At 41.5% G+C, this 27,755-nt stretch overlaps 1 protein-coding gene across 1 annotated transcript in view; it reads left to right on the forward strand.

Moving 5' to 3' along the window:
• Positions 1-2,133: 2,133 nt before the first annotated feature.
• Positions 2,134-27,755, forward strand: part of LOC115203940 (corticotropin-releasing factor-binding protein) — a 43,233-nt gene continuing 17,611 nt past the window's right edge. The window contains exons 1-6 of the mRNA XM_029769043.1: positions 2,134-2,358; positions 2,673-2,766; positions 3,396-3,553; positions 5,735-5,945; positions 7,512-7,660; positions 8,052-8,169. Of these exons, the coding sequence (XP_029624903.1) occupies positions 2,278-2,358; positions 2,673-2,766; positions 3,396-3,553; positions 5,735-5,945; positions 7,512-7,660; positions 8,052-8,169 (811 nt within the window). The 5' untranslated portion in view covers positions 2,134-2,277. The remainder of the gene's footprint in view (positions 2,359-2,672; positions 2,767-3,395; positions 3,554-5,734; positions 5,946-7,511; positions 7,661-8,051; positions 8,170-27,755) is intronic.

Consider the following 27,755-nt stretch of genomic DNA (forward strand, 5'->3'; position numbering starts at 1 on the left):
AGATAAATATAGGTTGTATTTACAATGGTGTTTGTGCTTCACTGGTTGCCCTTTTCTTGTGGCTGTAACGATCGTCGTAAGGAGTAGACCAAGGTGCAGCGTGTTCAGTGCTCATGAAAAAATATTTAATTCAACTCAGAACACTAAAGCAAACAATAAACAAAGAAACCACGACCGTCACGTTCTGCAGGCTTTACAGAGCTGTGCAAAACAAGATCCCACACAGAAGGAGGGAAAAGGGCTGCCTAAGTATGATTCCTAATCAGAGACAACGATAGACAGCTGCCTCTGATTAGGAACCATACTCGGCTCAACACAAAGAAATAGAACACATAGACTGGCATAGAATGCCCACCCCACATCACACCCTGACCTAACCCCAAAAAAAGGAAAATAAACGGCAATCTAAGGTCAGGGTGTGACAGTACCCCCCCAAAGGTGCGGACTCCCGGCCGCAAACCTGAACCTATAGGGGAGGGTCCGGGTGGGCATCTACTCCTGGCGGCGGCTCTGGTTTGGGGCGTAGCCCCCACTCCGCCCGCTGATCCCTCCGTTATTGTGTCTCCGGAGGAACCAGACCGTGGATCCTCGCCGGAGGCTCAGAACTGGAACCCCCCGCTGGAGGTTCCGGACTGCAGACCGCCGCTGAAGACTCCGGACTGCAGACCGTCTCAGGAGGTTCCGGACTGCAGGCCATCTCAGGAGGTTCCGGACTGCAAGCCCTCTCAAGAGGTTCCGGACTGGGAACTGTCGCCGGACGCTCTGGACTGGGAACTGTCGCCGGACGCTCTGGACTGGGAACTGCCGCCGGACGCTCTGGACTGGGAACTGCCGCCGGACGCTCTGGACTGGGAACTGCCACCGGACGCTCTGGACTGGGAACTGCCACCGGACGCTCTGTACTGGGAACTGTTGCCGGAAGCACTGGACTGGGCAGACGCACTGAAAGCCTAGTGCGTGGAGCCGGGACAGGTGGCATCAGACTGGTGACATGCGTTTCAGGGCGAATGCGAGGAGTAGGCACAGGACGTACCGGGCTGTTGAGACGTACTGGAGACCTGGTGTGTATAGCTGGTATCAATTGTTCCGGAACTTCCACACACTTCTCAGGACGAGTACAGGGAGCTGACTCAGGTGGCACCAAACTGACGACACGTTCCTTTGGGAAAAACTTGTGCATCCTCCACCAACTCAACAACTCTCCCATTTCTCTCTTCTCCCTCTTCGGCTCTGTTTCACTCCTCGGCTCCTCCGACTGCTCCATGTGCCCCCCCCCCCCCATTTTTTTCTTGGAGTTTCTGTAGCCTTCCTTACTGACTTTGTAGCTGTCCCTCCTTTGCTGCTTCCGCCTGCTTCCCTGGCAAGCTCTTTTCTCCTGCAACTATTTCTTCCAAAGTCCACGATATATTCCTCCTAATTTCCTCAAAAGTCCACTGGTCCTCCCCATGCTGCTTGGTCATATTGAGGTCGGATCTTCTATAACGATCGTCGTAAGGAGTAGATCAAGGTGCAGCGTGTTCAGTGCTCATGAAAAAATATTTAATTCAACTCAGAACACTAAAGCAAACAATAAACAAAGAAACCACGACCGTCACGTTCTGCAGGCTTTACAGAGCTGTGCAAAACAAGATCCCACAGACAAAGAGGGAAAAGGGCTGCCTAAGTATGATTCCTAATCAGAGACAACGATAGACAGCTGCCTCTGATTAGGAACCACACTCGGCTCAACACAAAGAAATAGAACACATAGACTGGCATAGAATGCCCACCCCACATCACACCCTGACCTAACCCCCCAAAAAGGGAAAATAAACGGCAATCTAAGGTCAGGGTGTGACAGTGGCAACAGGTCACACATCTTGCTGTTGTGATGACACACTGGTATTTAACCTAATAGATAGGAGAGTTTATCAAAATTGGATCTCAAATTCTTTGTTGGTCTGTGTAATCTGAGGGAATATGTGTCTCTAGCAGGAGGTTAGGAAGTGAAGCCCCCCCCTCTCTCTCTCTGCTCATCTCTCTCTCTCTGCTCATCTGACACAGAGTCACAGGCACACGGTGATTCCTGATTTGCTCTCGTCACAAACACGCAATCTGGTTGGTAGAGCCTATATGAGGGACAGTGTATCCATTGATCTTTACCGGGTACGTTTTTATTGAGACGCGCGCGGTGTGTCGACCTATAAAAGAGGAGTGCGGCTTGGAGCGCGGGACCAGACTTTCCCCTGTTCTGTTCTTGAGGTGCGATAGAGACTCCATACAAAGATACTGAGCAATATGGAGGGGACTTTCCGAGAGCAGCTTTTCTTCCTTGTGTTATGTCTGTCGTTTCTGAAGGGAGACACCAGATACATCGAGGTAAGCCTCTGAAGTCACTTTGCCCGTTAATTTACCTTTTTCGTTCCCATGTGTTTAATGTACTAGACTTTGTCATACGAGCTCAATTAATGCAATAATGTTTTCTGTATGAGAAAAGTTGTTACAACTTTTTGTACTGAAGTCAAATAATGTTATCATTGTAATAGCTGTCATTGTGCACTTGATTTATGCATTAACCTTTACTAAAACACTTGAGTTATCTTGCTTGACGGTATATTGTTGTCACTTGTCCACATTAAATCTTGACTTTCTTTTTTAAAATATTATCTAAATGTCGTTTTTTTTGTGTGCAGGAAAATGACATTACACCAGAGGGATTATTTGCACTTCTTAATTCAGAGCTCAAAAGAGAAATACCCGAGACATTAATTTACAGGCGACCCCTCCGTAAGTAACTAACTGAAGTCATTTCTTAAAAACCGTAACTGACTGAAGTACTTTCTTAAAAGACTTTATTATGCATATTTGCCTTATACACGGTCGATCTGTGAAGCAATAATTATTTTTTGCCGACATGATCAAATCTTCAAAAATGCTTTTATTTAGCATGAAAGGTAAATAAAAATGTAAATCTGAATTTTTCAGTCACAATTGTGTATGGATTTGTGTGAATACTATATAATCGAAAATAATAAAAGTGTGATTTAGGCCTCTTGTAATTTATATAATTATAATCTGTATATAACTTTATTGACTAAATTTACAAATTGATGTATACTACTTGAGGAATTGGAAATGTATATTAGATTGCATTTTTGTCAGAAAAAAAAGATAAACAGCCAATGTGCACACAATTTAATGTTAACCCTGTCTCTGTCTCCATTTCTCTCTCCCTCTCCATGTCATCTCCCTTTCTGTCTCTATCTCCCACTCTCCCCCCTCTCTGTTACTCCCACACCCATCTCCCTCCTTCTTCCCCTCTTCCCTATCTCTCCCCTCTATCTCTCCTCCTTCTCCCTATCCTTCTCTACCACCTTCCCTTTCTTCCTCCCGTCCTCATCCTCTCCCGCTCTCAGGTTGTCTGGACATGGTGGCAGTAGAGGGTCAGTTCACCTTCACAGCAGACCGGCCTCAGCTCAGCTGTGCTGCTTTCTTCATCGCTGAGCCCGACCAGGTCATCAGTGTGGAGTATAACAGCGTCGACATCGACTGCAGGGGAGGAGACTTCATCAAGGTAACCGCGCGCGCACATGTGGCATGCACGCACACATGCAAAGTACACATGCACAGCAAACACACACACACACACACCACCTCTTTCACACCCACATACATCCCAAATACTATTCTCCTCCCACCTTCACCTTGACTGACGTCAGCACCACCAGGTCCAGGGGTAGATTCACTTTTCCAGACAGTTGATGGGATGAAATTCCCGGCAGACTATTTTGTTGTTATTCGTGCCCAGGTCTGAGTAGTGCTCTTCCTCCGAGGCTAGGCGTAATCCCTCACCTTACCCCCTGGCCTGGGAACACTCGTTCTCAGTAGAAGATAATTACAGACTCCTAAACACCACAAAATGATATAGTCACTTAGCAGATGCTGTCATCAAGGGTAACACAGGGTATTTTCCGGTGTCGTTTTCTTACTTGACTTTTGTGAATTTGTGCTAAGGTCCCACCCTTGATTTACAGCCAGATCATACCCGATCGACTTCAGTATTCAACGTTTGTCCAAGTCCCCAGGACATCGGGAGATGCCTCCAATACCTTCCACTAGGGGCAACCTGAGCACCTATTACCCTCTAGTAGGCTCCAAGGATGGCGGGTTCAATCCCAGTGCTAGGCACTCTTTTGTATTTTTCTCTGTTTTAACCCTATCCCAAACCTTAACCCTTACTGTAGCCCTTTACACTCATACGCGTATGTGGGTTGAAAATGGCATCTTTGGGCACTAATAAGCACCTAATCGGAAAGCAGTATTTTGAAAGATGAGACGTTGAGGATTATAATAAATACTGATTTGATGTCGTACAAGCAAGCCAAACACCCGTGAGTCCAAATGTGCACTTCACATTTCTATATTATACAACTCATGTCATATACAGTGTCAACGTTCTTTTCATCGCTGTGTTTGATGTACAGTTACAAGATGACACGGGGTCGTACCCTGGGTTGTTCATTGTGAAGAACACCCGCCTGAACGCACGCATGACTCCTTTCTATGCGCCCCAAAATGACGATCGGTTTCTCTGAATTGTCTTGTGGAGAGCCTTACACTGTAAGATCCTATTTTATAACTTGGCTAGTCATGTTGGCAACAGAACAAGCTTGCAAGTAACACCCACCTGACCCAGATTGCGATTTATAATGAGAAGTTTTTTTTTAACAGTAATTGTGTTTGGATGCAGGGTTGTGTTCCAAACAAAACAACTACAAGTGTGCTCGTTCTAGTTCCTTAACGGCACATGGGAGAGCTAAAGCACCATATAGTTGAAGACTCTTCTTTGAGTCATAAAAGTGTATTGGAATTACTTTGGACCTGTAAACGCTTTGGAGAGGTGTTTGGCCACTTGGAGTTAGTCCTCTCACTCAAATCCGTGTTATTCTTTTGTCTTACGTTGCACCCACCTCAAATTTTCCAGGAATATTCTTATCATCTTACTAAATATCCAGAATATTTTCAGATTTCGTTATCAACAAATGCGGTGAAAAGTACAGTAAATGTAAAATGCACATAAAATCAACAGTGTAATGTTTGGATTCAGTCTTGTGTCAGGTGAACTGTTGTTTCATCAACTTTGGTCAGATAATTTCCCCATGATCTCAAAACTGTTCCTTTCAATTGCTACCATGCTTATGCATTTGCTTTTCATATTTCTTCTGTAAGAAACATTTCAATTTAGCCATATTCATATCGGCCAATTCCCACGAGTGTAAAGGGTTAACCAGTCGGAATTAATGGCTAAACTTAACTGTAGAAATTTGACGTTTTGTGCAAGGGCAAATTGAGTGCAAGGGCAAGTTGAGTCACAGAGTACGCATTTCCTAATGGAAATATGCAAATACATGCTACAACGCGCCAATAGGATCTTTCTAGCTTGTGCTTGGCTCTGCCCACCGCCTTGCTTGTTCTGCCCACTATGCTTAACTTGCTCCCATTGGAAACGATACCCTGTGGTCTATCTTGGGTTAGTTCTTTGGTGATACCTTGTTTGGAATTAACCACACAGTCACATAGTCACTTCCTGATTTGAACACTGGCTCAAACGGAAGTCACGTTTAAAAGTCAATTACAGTGAACAGATTGTTCATCTGCATTTTTTAGAACCCTCGTTTTGCTTACAGAGAGAACTTCTGGAAATTGGATTTGATTGAATGCTTTTGATTAAGTCCACATCTCTCTCCTCTCCCAGGTGTTTGATGGCTGGGTGATGAAGGGAGAGAAGTTCCCTAGTTCCCAGGACCACGCCCTGCCGTTGATGGAACGCTATGTGGACTACTGCGACTCTGGGACGGTCAGGAGAACCATGCGGTCGTCTCAGAACGTTGCCATGCTGTTCTTCCGCATTCACACTGCCGGGAGCTCCTTCACGCTGACAGTCAGGAAACCCATCAACCCTTTCCGTGAGTAGAGACCTGCACTAGCTTGATGGCCAGTCTTCGTGTTAATGACCTTTAAGGTTGTGCTTTGAGTGCATGAACTGAAGCCCTGTTTATACCTGGTTCTAACATGCATCAGTTGTCCTGATCTTCTCCACATTCTGATTGTCCCCACATTTGTCGACAGGTGTAGATAGTCAAAAGTCGCATTGTGATCTGATTGTGATTAGATCTTCCTGACCACATCCAGAGGTAGTCGAAGACGCATCTTGTACGGATTTCCTTGAAGTGTAAACAGATCTGGACAACTAAAGCTTAAAGCCAATTTATGCTTGCTCCGGGAAGCACCGTAGAGAAGGTTTGAAGCAATCGCAGAGTCTCCGGAGGCTTGCGGAAGCCAAATCGAGCTCCGTACCGCATCGCCGCGTGCCTCCCAAATGTTGTAACAATGCGTAGGGCTCTGTATAGCTCCTCATTGACATGATTAGTTGATGGTAGGTGGGAGCAAGAGGTCCTGTATAAACACAAACTCATTTCCTTGACAACAGCTCTGATCTGCTCCACGAGCGGCAAGAAATAGGCCTATGAATGATCGGACTTCTGCGGAGGCCTCAGTGCAGTAAATGCTGTACGGCCACTGCAACTGAAAGGCTGCTAGATCGAATCCCCGAGCTGACAAGGTAAAAATCCGTCGTTCTGCCCCTGAACAAGGCAGTTAACCCACTGTCCCTAGGCCGTCATTGTAAATAAGAATTGGTTCTTAACTGACTTGCCTAGTTAAATAAAGGTTAATAAATAAAAAGATGGCGGATTGACCATGTAGAGCCTTTTATTCCTTTTGGCCAAGGTCCCGCTTGTCCCGCTCTCTAAAAATAAATCACACCGGCCAGTTGAAGTAGTAGTTATGGACAATGATACCTCTACAATTCCTCCAGAATGAACATCATGGTCTTCATTAGAAACGAAGTGCCTATACTGGCACTGTGGTCGGATGCCACAGGCCAATCGAAGTTAGATAACGCATATAGAAGTAAGGATATTTATTAGGAGATATCGTCCCGAATGAGAGAAAAAGGGTTCTCCCGTTCCCTCGTCCAATGCCAGTGAAAAATAGAAATAAAATACTGGAAAACATTGTACAGAAAGGCCAAGGACTGTAATGACAGGCGTGCCATTAGGTGCGCCAACATGGGGCAGGATGCCAATGTAATGCTATAATAGTACTTCATACCACGTTGTAATGCCAGGGTTGTGTGCTAATGCTTTAGGTGACCCTTTAGGTTGTTCAAGCTGCTCACGTCTAAGCCGTACTTGTGTGTGTGTGTGTGTTTGCATTTGTACTAAGCAATTTTGCCCACTTAAATGGATGCATTTTTGCTATAAGGTCAACACGTCTAGAGACACTGATACATCCCCCAACCCGCGCGCCAATGACGTGGACGTCAATAAAGGCAGCCCCCTCGAACCTCTCTGATCCAGAGGGGTTGGGTTAAATACAGAAGATACATTTCTGTTGAATGCATTCAGTTGTGCAACTGATGAGTTATCCCCCTTCCTTTCTCATGCCCCCCTCCACCTCTCCCCCTACAGCCTGTAATATCATCTCCCAGACACCAGAGGGCAGCTTCACCATGGTGATACCCCAGCAGCACAGGAACTGCAGCTTCTCCATCATCTACCCCGTAGAGATCAAGATTGCTGAGCTCAGCCTGGGACACCTCAACGACTTCCCCATCAAGGTGAGCCCCGAGCAGGGAAACCTCTGAGCCTAGAGGTCCGAAGCACTGCTCATTTTCTTTTCGCCCCGGGAAATGTTTTGGTTGATTAATATCACTCACTAATTAGCCAGAGATTCCACTCACCATGTGTCACAGGTCTGAATCAAAAATCCTGATTAGAAGGGAAGAATAGAAAAAACATCAACGATTCTGGCTTTTGGCAGGAGGTGGTTTAGTGAACTACCCTGCCAAAGACCTAGAGACCTGTGTTAGCTCCCAGTGATGATGAGTGGATGCTTGGAGTCGGTGGAGATGAGTGTGAGGAGGTAGAAGGAAAGATGGAAGGAAGAAAGAAAGAAAGGGAGGGAAGTAAAAATACTTGTTAATCCATTGAGCTGGTTTTTCTCTACAGAGGTCCATCCCAGGCTGTGCGGGAGCAGGGGACTTTGTGGAGCTGCTGGGAGGGAACGGAATGGACCCGTCTAAAATGTTCCCTGTAGCTGACCTTTGCTACAACTTTAATGGTCCCGGTGAGCGGCACCCACGCCATCAACATCCTAACTACAATATATCTTTATTAACCCCCATCAACATCCTATCTACAGTATATCTATATTACCCACCATCACCATCCTAACTATAATATATCTTTATTAACCCCCATCAACATCCTATCTACAGTATATCTTTATTCCCCACCATCACCATCCTAACTAGAATATATCTTTATTACCCACCATCACCATACTAACTACAGTAGATCTTTATTAACCACCATCACCATCCTAACTAGAATATATCTTTATTAACCACCATCACCATCCTAACTAGAATATATCTTTATTACCCACCATCACCATCCTAACTACAGTAGATCTTTATTAACCACCATCACCATACTAACTACAATATATCTTTATTACCCACCATCACCATCCTAACTACAATATATCTTTATTCCCCACCATCACCATCCTAACTAGAATATATCTTTATTAACCACCATCACCATCCTAACTAGAATATATCTTCAATACCCACCATCACCATCCTTACTAGAATATATCTTTATTACCTACCATCACCATCCTAACTAGAATATATCTTTATTCCCCACCATCACCATCCTAACTACAATATATCTTTATTCCCCACCATCACCATCCTAACTAGAATATATCTTTTTTTCCCGACCATCACCATCCTAACTACAATATATCGTTATTCCCCACCATCACCATCCTAACCAGAATATATATTTATTACCCACCATCACCATGCTAACTAGAATATATCTTTATTCCCCACCATCACCATACTAACTACAATATATCTTTAATACCCACCATCACCATCCTAACTAGAATAGATCTTTATTACCCACCATCACCATCCTAACTAGAATATATCTTTATTACCCACCATCACCATCCTAACTAGAATATATAGTTTTTAATCCCACCATCACCATCCTAATTACAATATATCTTTATTCCCCACCATCACCATCCTAACTAGAATATATATTTTTTACCCACCATCACCATCCTAACTAGAATATATAGTTTTTAATCCCACCATCACCTTCCTAACTACAATATATCTTTATTACCCACCATCACCATCCTTACTAGAATATATCTTTATTACCCACCATCACCATCCTAACTAGAATATATCTTTATTCCCCACCATCACCATCCTAACTAGAATATATCTTTATTCCCCACCATCACCATCCTAACTACAATATATCTTTATTCCCCACCATCACCATCCTAACTACAATATATCTTTATTCCCCACCATCCCCAATCTAACTACAATATATCTTTATTCCCCACCATCACCATCCTAACTAGAATATATCTTTATTCCCCACCATCACCATCCTAACTAGAATATATCTTTATTAACTCCACCATCACCATCCTAACTAGAATAGATCTTTATTCCCCACCATCACCATCCTAACTAGAATATATCTTTATTCCCCACCATCACCATCCTAACTACAATATATCTTTATTCCCCACCATCACCATCCTAACTAGAATAGATCTTTATTCCCCACCATCACCATCCTAACTAGAATATATCTTTATTACCCACCATCACCATCCTAACTACAATATATCTTTATTCCCCACCATCACCATCCTAACCAGAATATATCTTTATTACCCACCATCACCATACTAACTAGAATAGATCTTTATTACCCACCATTACCATCCTAACTAGAATATATCTTTATTACCCACCATCACCATCCTAACTAGAATATATCTTTATTCACCACCATCACCATCCTAACTAGAATATATCTTTATTAACTCCACCATCACCATCCTAACTATAATATATCTTTATTCCCCACCATCACCATCCTAACTAGAATATATCATTATTACCCACCATCACCATCCTAACTAGAATATATCATTATTACCCACCATCCTAAGTAGAATATATCTTTATTACCCACCATCTGCATCCAAACTACAGTATATCTTTATTAATATCTTTATTCCCCACCATCACCATCCTAACTACAGTAGATCTTTATTCCCCACCATCACCATCCTAACTAGAATATATCTTTATTACCCACAATCACCATCCTAACTAGAATATATCTTTATTAACTCCACCATCACCATCCTAACTATAATATATCTTTGTTACTCACCATCCTAACTAGAATATATCTTTACTAACCCCACCATCACCATCCTAACTAGAATATATCTTTATTACCCACCATCACCATCCTAACTAGAATATATCTTTATTACCCACCATCCTAAGTAGAATATATCTTTATTACCCACCATCTCCATCCAAACTACAGTATATCTTTATATACCCCACCATCACCATCCTAACTACAATATATCTGTAACGGCCGTCGTACGTAGTAGACCAAGGCGCAGCGGGTTGAGTGCTCATCCTAACTTTATTTGAACACGTAACAAACAAAACAAGAAAACGATCGAATGAACATTATTGCAGGCTAACACACAGCAGTGCAACAACAACTTTCCACAAAGGGACAGGTGGAACAGGGCTACCTAAGTATGACTCTCAATCAGCAACAATGATGTACAGCTGTTCCTGATTGAAAGCCATACCAGGCCAACACAAAGAAATACACAACATAGAAAACCATAGAAATACAAAACAAGAACATTACCCAAAAACCCCAGAACACATATATCAAACACCCCTCTTACATAAATACACATCCCATTAAACCCCGAACCACATAAAACAAATACCCCCTGCCACATCCTGACCAAACTACAATAACCAAATAACCCCTTATATTGGTCAGGACGTGACAGTACCCCCCCCCCCCCCCAAAGGTGCAGACCCCGGATGCACCTCACACAAAATAAACCCCCCAAACTAAAGGGAGGGAAGGGAGGGTGGCTGCCGTCACCGACGGTTCCCGTGCTACACCCCCCCTCCCCAATCCTCCTACTGTGGAGGTGACTCAGGCTCTGGCCTTAGTCCACCACCTAACCTGTCCACCCCCGCTGAATACCTTTGACTGAGACACATCGCTGTGGACCTCGGGCTGAAGCACTTCGCTGTAGACCTCAGGCAGAAGGACGATTCTGGGAGCTCTAGGCAGAAGGACGATTCTGGGAGCTCCGGACTGTAGGGCGACTCTGGGAGCTCCGGACTGTAGGCCGTCTCACTCGGTTCCGGACTGTGGGCCGTCTCTCTTGGTTCCGGACTGTGGGCCGTCTCTCTTGGTTCCGGACTGTGGGCCATCTCTAGATGGGGCACTGTCGTCGGACACTCTGGACGGGGCACTGTTGCCGGAAGCTCTGGATGGGGTACTGTCGTCAGAAGCTCTGGACGGGGTACTGTCGTCAGAAGCTCTGGACGGGGTACTGTCGTCGGAAGCTCTGGACGTGGTACTGTCGTCGGAAGCTCTGGACGGGGACTGCTCACTGAAAGCCTGATGCGTGGGGCTGGTAGTGGAGGTACCAGACTGGAGACACGCACCCCAAGGCTAGTGCGAGGAGCAGGAACAGGACGAGTTGGACTGGGCTGACGCACTGGAGGCCTGGTGCGTGGTGCTGGCTTTGGATGTGAAAGACTGGATACACACACCTCAGGGCTGGTGCGAGGAGCGGGAACAGGATACACTGGGCCGTGAAGGCACACTGGCGGTCTCAAGCGCAGTACTGGCACCACCCTTACTGGCTGGATGCCCGCTTCCCCCTGGCAAATGCGGGGCGCTGGCACCGCGCACACCGGCCTGTGAATGCTCTGCCTCGCCGCCGTGCGCATCACCCATAGCACGGGACCTGACCAGTAATAGGCTGCTTCCGGTAAGCACGGGGAGTTGGCCTGGGGCTTAACCCTGGCCCAGCCAAACTACCCGTGTGCCCCCCAAATTTTTTTTATTGGGGCTATCCCTCAGGCTTAAATGCCAACCGTGTGTATAGAGCCTCATACCGGCGTCGCTCCGCCTTGGCTGCCTCTATCTCCTCCGGTGGGCGACGATATTCCCCAGCCTGGTGCCATGGTCCAGCCCCATCCTAACTACAATATATCTTTATTACCCACCATCACCATCCTAACTACAGTAGATCTTTATTAACCACCATCACCATCCTAACTAGAATATATCTTTATTAACCACCATCACCATCCTAACTAGAATATATCTTTATTCCCCACCATCACCATCCTAACTACAATATATCTTTATTCCCCACCATCACCATCCTAACTAGAATATATCTTTTTTTCCCGACCATCACCATCCTAACTACAATATATCGTTATTCCCCACCATCACCATCCTAACCAGAATATATATTTATTACCCACCATCACCATGCTAACTAGAATATATCTTTATTCCCCACCATCACCATACTAACTACAATATATCTTTAATACCCACCATCACCATCCTAACTAGAATAGATCTTTATTACCCACCATCACCATCCTAACTAGAATATATCTTTATTACCCACCATCACCATCCTAACTAGAATATATAGTTTTTAATCCCACCATCACCATCCTAATTACAATATATCTTTATTCCCCACCATCACCATCCTAACTAGAATATATATTTTTTACCCACCATCACCATCCTAACTAGAATATATAGTTTTTAATCCCACCATCACCTTCCTAACTACAATATATCTTTATTACCCACCATCACCATCCTTACTAGAATATATCTTTATTACCCACCATCACCATCCTAACTAGAATATATCTTTATTCCCCACCATCACCATCCTAACTAGAATATATCTTTATTCCCCACCATCACCATCCTAACTACAATATATCTTTATTCCCCACCATCACCATCCTAACTACAATATATCTTTATTCCCCACCATCCCCAATCTAACTACAATATATCTTTATTCCCCACCATCACCATCCTAACTAGAATATATCTTTATTCCCCACCATCACCATCCTAACTAGAATATATCTTTATTAACTCCACCATCACCATCCTAACTAGAATATATCTTTATTCCCCACCATCACCATCCTAACTAGAATATATCTTTATTCCCCACCATCACCATCCTAACTACAATATATCTTTATTCCCCACCATCACCATCCTAACTAGAATATATCTTTATTCCCCACCATCACCATCCTAACTAGAATATATCTTTATTACCCACCATCACCATCCTAACTACAATATATCTTTATTCCCCACCATCACCATCCTAACCAGAATATATCTTTATTACCCACCATCACCATCCTAACTAGAATATATAGTTTTTAATCCCACCATCACCATCCTAACTACAATATATCTTTATTACCCACCATCACCATCCTTACTAGAATATATCTTTATTACCCACCATCACCATCCTAACTAGAATATATCTTTATTCCCCACCATCACCATCCTAACTAGAATATATCTTTATTCCCCACCATCACCATCCTAACTACAATATATCTTTATTCCCCACCATCCCCAATCTAACTACAATATATCTTTATTCCCCACCATCACCATCCTAACTAGAATATATCTTTATTCCCCACCATCACCATCCTAACTAGAATATATCTTTATTAACTCCACCATCACCATCCTAACTAGAATATATCTTTATTCCCCACCATCACCATCCTAACTAGAATATATCTTTATTCCCCACCATCACCATCCTAACTACAATATATCTTTATTCCCCACCATCACCATCCTAACTAGAATAGATCTTTATTCCCCACCATCACCATCCTAACTAGAATATATCTTTATTACCCACCATCACCATCCTAACTACAATATATCTTTATTCCCCACCATCACCATCCTAACCAGAATATATCTTTATTCCCCACCATCACCATCCTAACTAGAATATATCTTTATTCCCCACCATCACCATCCTAACTAGAATATATCTTTATTAACTCCACCATCACCATCCTAACTAGAATAGATCTTTATTCCCCACCATCACCATCCTAACTAGAATATATCTTTATTCCCCACCATCACCATCCTAACTACAATATATCTTTATTCCCCACCATCACCATCCTAACTAGAATAGATCTTTATTCCCCACCATCACCATCCTAACTAGAATATATCTTTATTACCCACCATCACCATCCTAACTACAATATATCTTTATTCCCCACCATCACCATCCTAACCAGAATATATCTTTATTACCCACCATCACCATCCTAACTAGAATATATAGTTTTTAATCCCACCATCACCATCCTAACTACAATATATCTTTATTACCCACCATCACCATCCTTACTAGAATATATCTTTATTACCCACCATCACCATCCTAACTAGAATATATCTTTATTCCCCACCATCACCATCCTAACTAGAATATATCTTTATTCCCCACCATCACCATCCTAACTACAATATATCTTTATTCCCCACCATCCCCAATCTAACTACAATATATCTTTATTCCCCACCATCACCATCCTAACTAGAATATATCTTTATTCCCCACCATCACCATCCTAACTAGAATATATCTTTATTAACTCCACCATCACCATCCTAACTAGAATAGATCTTTATTCCCCACCATCACCATCCTAACTAGAATATATCTTTATTCCCCACCATCACCATCCTAACTACAATATATCTTTATTCCCCACCATCACCATCCTAACTAGAATAGATCTTTATTCCCCACCATCACCATCCTAACTAGAATATATCTTTATTACCCACCATCACCATCCTAACTACAATATATCTTTATTCCCCACCATCACCATCCTAACCAGAATATATCTTTATTACCCACCATCACCATCCTAACTACAATATATCTTTATTACCCACCATCACCATCCTAACTACAATATATCTTTATTCCCCACCATCACCATCCTAACTACAATATATCTTTATTACCCACCATCACCATCCTAACTAGAATATATCTTTATTACCCACCATCACCATCCTAACTACAATATATCTTTATTCCCCACCATCACCATCCTAACTACAATATATCTTTATTCCCCACTATCACCATCCTAACTACAATATATCTTTATTCCCCACCATCACCATCCTAACTACAATATATAGTTTTTAATCCCACCATCACCATCCTAACTACAATATATCTTTATTCCCCACCATCACCATCCTAACTAGAATATATCTGTACTATCCCCACCATCCTAACTAGAATATATCTTTATTTACCACCATCACTGTCCTAACTACAGTATATCTTTATTAACCACCATCACCATCCTAACTACAATATATTTACATTTATGTCATTTAGCAGACGCTCTTATCCAGAGCGACTTACAAATTGGTGCATTCACCTTATGATATCCAGTGGAACAACCACTTTACAATAGTACATCTATATCTTTTTTTTTTGGGGGGGGGGGGGGTCAGAAGGATTACTATATCCTATCCCAGGTATTCCTTAAAGAGGTGGGGTTTCAGGTGTCTACGGAAGGTGGTGATTGACTCCTCTGTCCTGGCGTCGTGAGGGAGCTTGTTCCACCATATGGGTGCCAGAGCATTGAACAGTTTTGACTGGGCTGAGCGGGAACTGTGCTTCCGCAGAGGTAGGGGGGCCAGCAGGCCAGAGGTGGATGAACGCAGTGCCCTTGTTTGGGTGTAGGGCCTGATCAGAGCCTGCCGTTCCCCTCACAGCTCCGTAGGCAAGCACCATGGTCTTGTAGCAGATGCGAGCTTCAACTGGAAGCCAGTGGAGTGTGCGGAGGAGCGGGGTGACGTGAGAGACCTTGAGAAGGTGGAACACCAGACGGGCTGCGGCGTTCTGGATTAGTTGTAGGGGTTTAATGGCACAGGCAGGGAGCCCCGCCAACAGGGAGTTGCAGTAATCCAGATGGGAGATGACAAGTGCCTGGATTATGACCTGCGCCGCTTCCTGTGTAAGGCAGGGTCGTACTCTGCGAATGTTGTATAGCATGAACCTACAGGATCAGGTCACCGCCTTGATGTTAGCGGAGAACGACAGGGTGTTGTCCAGAGTCACGCCGAGGCTCTTAGCACTCTGGGAGGAGGACACAATAGAGTTGTCCACTGTGATGGCGAGATCATGGAAAGGGCAGTCCTTCCCCGGGAGGAAGAGCAGCTCCGTCTTGCCGAAGTTCAGCTTGAGGTGGTGATCCGTCATCCACACTGATATGTCTGCCAGACATGCAGAGATGCGATTCACCATCTGGTTATCAGAAGGGGGAAAGGAGAAGATTAATTGTGTGTCGTCTGCGTAGCATTGATAGGAGAGACCATGTGAGGATATGACAGAGCCAAGTGACTTGGTGTATAGGAGAGGGCCTAGAACTGAGCCCTGGGGACACCAGTGGTGAGAGCACGTGGTGCGGAGACGGATTCTCGCCACGCCACCTGGTAGGAGCGACCTGTCAGGTAGGAAGCAATCCAAGAGTGAGCCGCGCCAGAGATACTCAACTCGGAGAGGGTGGAGAGGAGGATCTGATGGTTCACAGTATCAAAGGCAGCAGATAGGTCTAGAAGGATGAGAGCAGAGGAGAGCGAGTTAGCTTTAGCAGTGCGGAGAGCCTCCGTGACACAGAGAAGAGCAGTCTCAGTTGAATGACCAGCCTTGAAACCTTACTGATTTGGATCGAGAAGGTCATTCTGAGAGAGATAGCAGGAGAGCTGGCCAAGGACGGCACGTTCAAGAGTTTTGGAGAGAAAAGAAAGAAGGGATACTGGTCTGTAGTTGTCGACATCAGAGGGATCGAGTGTAGGTTTTTTGAGAAGGGGTGCAACTCTCGCTCTCTTGAAGACTGAAGGGACGTAGCCAGCGGTCAAGGATGAGTTGATGAGCGAGGTGAGGTAAGGGAGAAGGTCTCCGGAAATGGTCTGGAGAACAGAGGAGGGGATAGGGCCAAGCGGGCAGGTTGTTGGGCGGCCGGCCGTCACAAGACGCAAGATTTCATCTGGAGAGAGAGGGGAGAAAGAGGTCAAAGCATAGGGTAGGGCAATGTGAGCAGGACCAGTGGTGTCGTTTGACTTAACAAACGAGGATCGGATGTCGTCGACCTTCTTTTCAAAATGGTTGACGAAGTCATCCGCAGAGAGGGAGGAGGGGGGGAGGGGGAGGAGGATTCAGGAGGGAGGAGAAGGTGGCAAAGAGCTTCCTAGGGTTAGAGGCAGATGCTTGGAAGTTAGAGTGGTAGAAAGTGGCTTTAGCAGCAGAAACAGAGGAGGAAAATGTAGAGAGGAGGGACTGAAAAGATGCCAGGTCCGCAGGGAGGCTAGTTTTCCTCCATTTCCGCTCGGCTGCCCGGAGCCCTGTTCTGTGAGCTCGCAATGAGTCGTCAAGCCACGGAGCAGGAGGGGAGGACCGAGCTGGTCGGGAGGATAGGGGACATAGAGAGTCGAAGGATGCAGAAAGGGAGGAGAGGAGGGTTGAGGAGGCAGAATCAGGAGATTGGTTGGAGAAGGATTGAGCAGAGGGAAGAGATGATAGGATGGAAGAGGAGAGAGTAGCAGAAGAGAGAGAGCGAAGGTTGCGATGGCGCAATACCATCTGAGTAGGGGCAGAGTGAGTGGTGTTGGAGGAGAGCGAGAGGGAAAAGGATACAAGGTAGTGATCGCAGACTTGGAGGGGTGTTGCAGTGAGATTAGTAGAAGAACAGCATCTAGTGAAGATGAGGTCAAGCATATTGCCTGCCTTGTGAGTAGGGGGGACGGTGAGAGGGTGAGGTCAAAAGAGGAGAGGAGTGGAAAGAAGGAGGCAGAGAGAAATGAGTCAAAGGTAGATGTAGGGAGGTTAAAGTCACCCAGAACTGTGAGGGGTGAACCAACCTTAGGAAAGGAACTTATCAAGGCGTCAAGCTCATTGATGAACTCTCCAAGGGAACCTGGAGGGCGATAAATGGTAAGGATGTTAAGCTTGAATGGGCTAGTGATTGTGACAGCATGGAATTCAAATGAGGAGATAGACAGATGGGTAAGGGGAGAAAGAGAGAATGTCCACTTGGGAGAGATGAGGATTCCAGTGCCACCACCCCGCTGACCAGATGCTCTCGGGGTGTGCGAGAACACGTGGTCAGACGAGGAGAGAGCAGTAGGAGTAGCAGTGTTTTCTGTGGTAATCCATGTTTCCGTCAGCGCCAAGAAGTCGAGGGACTGGAGGGTAGCATAGGCTGAGATGAACTCTGCCTTGTTGGCCGCAGACCGGCAGTTCCAGAGGCTAACTAGAATATATCTTTATTCCCCACCATCACCATACTAACTACAATATATCTTTATTCCCCACCATCACCATCCTAACTGCAATATATCTTTATTAACCCCACCATCACCATCCTAACTACAATATATCTTTATTACCCACCATCACCATCCTTACTAGAATATATCTTTATTCCCCACCATCACCTTCCTAACTAGAATATATCTTTATTCCCCACCATCACCATACTAACTACAATAGATCTTTATTCCCCACCATCACCATCCTATCTACAATATATCTTTATTCCCCACCATCACCATCCTAACTGCAATATATATTTTATTACCCACCATCACCATCCTAACTAGAATATTTCTTTATTCCCCACCATCACCATCCTAACTGGAATATATATTTTTTACCTCCACCATCACCATCTTAACTGGAATATATCTTTATTTACCCCACCATCACCATCCTAACTAGAATATATCTTTACTAACCCCAATATCACCATCCTAACTAGAATATATCTTTATTACCTACCATCACCATCCTAACTGGAATATATCTTTATTTACCCCACCATCACCATCCTAACTAGAATATATCCTTACTATCCCCACCATCACCATCCTAACTAGAATATATCTTTATTAACCACCATCACCATCCTAACTAGAATATATCTTTTTTACCTACCATCACCATCCTAACTAGAATATATCTTTATTCCCCACCATCACCATCCTAACTACAATATATCTTTATTCCCCACCATCACCATCCTAACTAGAATATATATTTTTTTCCCGACCATCACCTTCCTAACTACAATATATCGTTAATCCCCACCATCACCATCCTAACCAGAATATATATTTATTACCCACCATCACCATGCTAACTAGAATATATTTTTATTGCCCACCATCACCCTCCTAACTGCAATATATATTTATTACCCACCATCACCATCCTAACTAGAATATTTCTTTATTCCCCACCATCACCATCCTAACTGGAATATATATTTTTTACCTCCACCATCACCATCTTAACTGGAATATATCTTCATTTACCCCACCATCACCATCCTAACTAGAATATATCTTTACTAACCCCACCATCACCATCCTAACTAGAATATATCTTTATTACCTACCATCACCATCCTAAATGGAATATATCTTTATTTACCCCACCATCACCATCCTAACTAGAATATATCTTTACTATCCCCACCATCACCATCCTAACTAGAATATATCTTTATTAACCACCATCACCATCCTAACTAGAATATATCTTTATTACCTACCATCACCATCCTAACTAGAATATATCTTTATTCCCCACCATCACCATCCTAACTACAATATATCTTTATTCCCCACCATCACCATCCTAACTAGAATATATCTTTTTTTCCCGACCATCACCTTCCTAACTACAATATATCGTTATTCCCCACCATCACCATCCTAACCAGAATATATATTTATTATCCACCATCACCATGCTAACTAGAATATATTTTTATTGCCCACCATCACCCTCCTAACTGCAATATATATTTATTACCCACCATCACCATCCTAACTAGAATATTTCTTTATTCCCCACCATCACCATCCTAACTGGAATATATATTTTTTACCTCCACCATCACCATTTTAACTGGAATATATCTTTATTTACCCCACCATCACCATCCTAACTAGAATATATCTTTACTAACCCCACCATCACCATCCTAACTAGAATATATCTTTATTACCCACCATCATCATCCTAACTAGAATATATCTTTATTCCCCACCATCATCATCCTAACTAGAATATATCTTTAATACCCAACATCACCATCCTTACTAGAATATATCTTTATTACCTACCATCACCATCCTTACTAGAATATATCTTTATTACCTACCATCACCATCCTAACTAGAATATATCTTTATTACCTACCATCACCATCCTAACTACAGTATATCTTTATTACTTACCATCACCATCCTAACTAGAATATATCTTTATTAAACGCCATCACCATCCTAACTACAATATATCTTTATTACCCACCATCACCATCCTAACTAGAATATATATTTAATACCCAATATCACCATCCTAACTAGAATATATCTTTATTCACGACGATCACCTTCCTAACTACAATATATCGTTATTCCCCACCATCACCATTCTAACCAGAATATATATTTATTCCCCACCATCACCATCCTAACTGGAATATATTTTTTTTACCTCCACCATCACCATTTTAACTGGAATATATCTTTATTTACCCCACCATCACCATCCTAACTAGAATATATCTTTACTAACCCCAACCTTCACCATCCTAACTAGAATATATCTTTATTACCCACCATCATCATCCTAACTAGAATATATCTTTATTCCCCACCATCACCATCACCATCCTAACCAGAATATATATTTATTACCCACCATCACCATCCTAACTAGAATATATCTTTATTCCCCACCATCACCATCCTATATACAATATATCTTTATTCCCCACCATCACCATCCTAACTAGAATATATCTTTATTCCCCACAATCACCATCCTAACTGGAATATATCTTTATTAACCCCACCATCACCATCCTAACTAGAATATATTTTTCTTGCCCACCATCACCCTCCTAACTGCAATATATATTTATTACCCACCATCACCATCCTAACTAGAATATTTCTTTATTCCCCACCATCACCATAATAACTTCAATAGATCTTTATTCCCCACCATCACCATCCTAACTACAATATATATTTATTCCCCACCATCACCATTCTAACCAGAATATATCTTTATTCCCCACCATCACCATCCTAACTGGAATATATCTTTATTACCTCCACCGTCACCATCCTACCTAAAATATATATTTATTACCCACCATCACCATCCTAACTCGAATATATCTTTATCACCCACAATCACCATCCCAACTAGAATATATCTTTATACCCACCATCACCATCCTAACAAGAATATATCTTTATTACCCACCATCACCATCCTAACTAGAATATATATTTATTACCCAACATCACCATCCTAACTAGAATATATCGTTATTCCCCACCATCACCATCTTAACCAGAATATATATTTATTCCCCACCATCACCATCCTAACTACAATATATCTTTATTCCCCACATTCACCATCCTAACTAGAATATATCTTTATTACCCACCATCATCATCCTAACTAGAATATATCTTTATTCCCCACCATCACCATCACCATCCTAACCAGAATATATATTTATTACCCACCGTCACCATCCTAACTAGAATATATCTTTATTCCCCACCATCACCATCCTATCTACAATATTTCTTTATTCCCCACCATCACCATCCTAACTAGAATATATCTTTATTCCCCACAATCACCATCCTAACTGGAATATATCTTTATTAACCCCACCATCACCATCCTAACTAGAATATATTTTTCTTGCCCACCATCACCCTCCTAACTGCAATATATATTTATTACCCACCATCACCATCCTAACTAGAATATTTCTTTATTCCCCACCATCACCATACTAACTACAATAGATCTTAATTCCCCACCATCACCATCCTAACTACAATATATATTTATTCCCCACCATCACCATTCTAACTAGAATATATCTTTATTCCCCACCATCACCATCCTAACTGGAATATATCTTAATTACCTCCACCATCACCATCCTACCTAAAATATATATTTATTACCCACCATCACCATCCTAACTCGAATATATCTTTATCACCCACAATCACCATCCCAACTAGAATATATCTTTATACCCACCATCACCATCCTAACAAGAATATATCTTTATTACCCACCATCACCATCCTAACTAGAATATATATTTATTACCCAACATCACCATCCTAACTAGAATATATCGTTATTCCCCACCATCACCATCTTAACCAGAATATATATTTATTCCCCACCATCACCATCCTAACTACAATATATCTTTATTCCCCACATTCACCATCCTAAATAGAATATATATTTATTACCAACCATCACCATCCTAACTAGAATATATCTTTATTCCCCACCATCGCCATACTAACTACAATAGAACTTTATTCCCCACCATCACCATCCTATCTACAATATATCTTTATTCCCCAACATCACCATCCTAACTAGAATATATCGTCATTCCCCACCATCACCATCCTAACTGGAATATATCTTTATTAACCCCACCATCACCATCCTAACTAGAATATATTTTTATTGCCCACCATCACCCTCCTAACTGCAATATATATCTATTACCCACCATCACCATCCTAACTAGAATATTTCTTCATTCCCAACCATCGCAATACTAACTAGAATATATCTTTATTCCCCACCATCACCATCCTAACTACAATATATCTTTATTCCCCACCATCACCATCCTCACTAGAATATATCTTTACTATCCCCACCATCACCATCCTAACTAGAATATATCTTTATTCCCGACCATCACCATCCTAACTAGAATATATCGTTATTACCCACCATCACCATCCTAACCAGAAAATATATTTATTACCCACCATCACCATCCTAACTACAATATATCTTTATTCCCCACCATTACCATACTAACTACAATATATCTTTATTCCCCACCATCACCATCCTAACTGCAATATATCTTTATTAACCCCACCATCACCATCCTAACTACAATATATCTTTATTCCCCACCATCACCATCCTAACTGCAATATATCTTTATTAACCCCACCATCACCATCCTAACTAGAATATATATTTATTACCCACCATCACCATCCTTACTAGAATATATCTTTATTACCCACCATCACCATCCTTACTAGAATATATCTTTATTCCCCACCATCACCATCCTAACTACAATATATCTTTATTCCCCACCATCACCATCCTAACTAGAATATATCTTTATTCCCCACCATCACCATACTAACTACAATAGATCTTTATTCCCCACCATCACCATACTAACTACAATATATCTTTATTACCCACCATCACCATCCTTACTAGAATATATCTTTATTACCCACCATCACCATCCTTACTAGAATATATCTTTATTCCCCACCATCACCATCCTAACTACAATATATCTTTATTCCCCACCATCACCTTCCTAACTAGAATATATCTTTATTCCCCACCATCACCATACTAACTACAATAGATCTTTATTCCCCACCATCACCATACTAACTACAATAGATCTTTATTCCCCACCATCACCATACTAACTACAATATATCTTTATTCCCCACCATCACCATCCTAACTGGAATATATCTTTATTAACCCCACCATCACCATCCTAACTAGAATATATTTTATTGCACCACCATTACCCTCCTAACTGCAATATATATTTATTACCCACAATCACCATCCCAACTAGAATATATCTTTATTACCCACCATCACCATCCTAACGAGAATATATCTTTATTACCCACCATCACCATCCTAACTAGAATATATATTTATTACCCAACATCACCATCCTAACTAGAATATATCTTTATTCCCCACCATCACCATCCTAACCAGAATATATATTTATTACCCACCATCACCATCCTAACTAGAATATATATTTACTAACCCCACCATCACCATCCTTACTAGAATATATCTTTATTACCTACCATCACCATCCTAACTACAATATATCATTATTCCCCACCATCACCATCCTAACTACAATATATATTTATTCCCCACCATAACCATCCTAAATAGAATATATATTTATTACCAACCATCACCATCCTAACAAGAATATATCTGTATTACCCACAATCACCATTCCTAACTAGAATATATATTTGTTACCCACCATCACCATCCTAACTAGAATATATCTTTATTCCCCACCATCACCATCCTAACTACAATATATCTTTATTAACCCCACCATCACCATCCTAACTAGAAAATATATTTGTTACCCACCATCACCATCCTAACTAGAATATATCTTTATTACCTACCATCACAATCCTAACTAGTGGATATCTTTATTCCCCACCATCACCATCCTAACTAGAATATATTTTTATAGCCCACCATCACTCTCCTAACTGCAATATATATTTATTACCCACAATCACCATCCCAACTAGAATATATCTTTATTACCCACCATCACCATCCTAACGAGAATATATATTTATTACCCACCATCACCATCCTTAGTAGAATATATCTTTATTACCTACCATCACCATCCTAACTAGAGGATATCTTTATTCCCCACCATCACCATCCTAACTATAATATATCTTTTTTCCCCACCATCACCAACCTAACTACAATATATCTTTATTCCCGACCATCACCTTCCTAACTACAATATATATTTATTCCCCACCATCACCATACTAACTACAATATATCTTTATTCCCCACCATCACCATCCTAACTGCAATATATCTTTATTACCCACCATCACCATCCTTACTAGAATATATCTTTATTCCCCACCATCACCTTACTAACTAGAATATATCTTTATTCCCCACCATCACCCTCCTAACAAGAATATATCTTTATTCCCCACCATCACCATCCTAACAAGAATATATCTTTATTACCCACCATCACCATCCTTACTAGAATATATCTTTATTCCCCACCATCACCTTACTAACTAGAATATATCTTTATTCCCCACCATCACCATACTAACTACAATAGATCTTTATTCCCCACCCTCACCATCCTATCTACAATATATCTTTATTCCCCACCATCACCATCCTAACTAGAATTTATCTTTATTCGCCTCCATCACCATCCTAACTGGAATATATCTTTATTAACCCCACCATCACCATCCTAACTAGAATATATTTTTATTGCCCACCATCACACTCCTAACTGCAATATATATTTATTACCCACAATCACCATCCCAACTAGAATATATCTTTATTACCCACCATCACCATCCTAACGAGAATATATCTTTATTACCCACCATCACCATCCTAACTAGAATATATATTTATTACCCAACATCACCATCCTAACTAGAATATATATTTATTACCCAACATCACCATCCTAACTAGAATATATCTTTATTCCCCACCATCACCATCCTAACTAGAATATATCTTTATTACCCACCATCACCATCCTAACTAGAATATATATTTATTACCCAACATCACCATCCTAACTAGAATATATCTTTACTATCCCCACCATCACCATCCTAACTAGAATATATCGTTATTACCCACCATCACCATCCTAACCAGAAAATATATTTATTACCCACCATCACCATCCTAACTACAATATATCTTTATTCCCCACCATTACCATACTAACTACAATATATCTTTATTCCCCACCATCACCATCCTAACTGCAATATATCTTTATTAACCCCACCATCACCATCCTAACTACAATATATCTTTATTCCCCACCATCACCATCCTAACTGCAATATATCTTTATTAACCCCACCATCACCATCCTAACTAGAATATATCTTTATTACCCACCATCACCATCCTTACTAGAATATATCTTTATTACCCACCATCACCATCCTTACTAGAATATATCTTTATTCCCCACCATCACCATCCTAACTACAATATATCTTTATTCCCCACCATCACCTTCCTAACTAGAATATATCTTTATTCCCCACCATCACCATACTAACTACAATAGATCTTTATTCCCCACCATCACCATACTAACTACAATATATCTTTATTACCCACCATCACCATCCTTACTAGAATATATCTTTATTACCCACCATCACCATCCTTACTAGAATATATCTTTATTCCCCACCATCACCATCCTAACTACAATATATCTTTATTCCCCACCATCACCATCCTAACTAGAATATATCTTTATTCCCCACCATCACCATACTAACTACAATAGATCTTTATTCCCCACCATCACCATACTAACTACAATAGATCTTTATTCCCCACCATCACCATACTAACTACAATATATCTTTATTCCCCACCATCACCATCCTAACTGGAATATATCTTTATTAACCCCACCATCACCATCCTAACTAGAATATATTTTATTGCACCACCATTACCCTCCTAACTGCAATATATATTTATTACCCACAATCACCATCCCAACTAGAATATATCTTTATTACCCACCATCACCATCCTAACGAGAATATATCTTTATTACCCACCATCACCATCCTAACTAGAATATATATTTATTACCCACCATCACCATCCTAACTAGAATATATCTTTATTCCCCACCATCACCATCCTAACCAGAATATATATTTATTACCCACCATCACCATCCTAACTAGAATATATATTTACTAACCCCACCATCACCATCCTTACTAGAATATATCTTTATTACCTACCATCACCATCCTAACTACAATATATCTTTATTCCCCACCATCACCATCCTAACTACAATATATATTTATTCCCCACCATAACCATCCTAAATAGAATATATATTTATTACCAACCATCACCATCCTAACAAGAATATATCTGTATTACCCACAATCACCATTCCTAACTAGAATATATATTTGTTACCCACCATCACCATCCTAACTAGAATATATCTTTATTCCCCACCATCACCATCCTAACTACAATATATCTTTATTAACCCCACCATCACCATCCTAACTAGAATATATATTTGTTACCCACCATCACCATCCTAACTAGAATATATCTTTATTACCTACCATCACAATCCTAACTAGTGGATATCTTTATTCCCCACCATCACCATCCTAACTAGAATATATTTTTATAGCCCACCATCACTCTCCTAACTGCAATATATATTTATTACCCACAATCACCATCCCAACTAGAATATATCTTTATTACCCACCATCCCATCCTAACGAGAATATATTTATTACCCACCATCACCATCCTTAGTAAGATAATAGTCTTTTATTACCTACCATCACCATCCTAACTAGAGGATATCTTTGATTCCCCACCATCACCATCCTAACTATAATAGATCTTTTTTTCCCCACCATCACCACCTAACTACAATATCGGCGGCTTTAGTCCCGACCAGACACCTTCTAACTACAATATATATTTATTCCCCACCATCACCATACTAACTACTACAATATAATCGTAGTATGCCCCACCATGCAACATCCTAACTGCAATATAGCTTTATACCTACCCACCATCACCATCCTTACTAGATAAGTCTGTATCCCCACACATCAACCTTACTAACGAGAATATATCTTTAGTCCCAC

Source organism: Salmo trutta, chromosome 12 (genome assembly GCF_901001165.1).
Source record: "Salmo trutta chromosome 12, fSalTru1.1, whole genome shotgun sequence".
NCBI classification, from domain to species: domain Eukaryota; kingdom Metazoa; phylum Chordata; class Actinopteri; order Salmoniformes; family Salmonidae; genus Salmo; species Salmo trutta.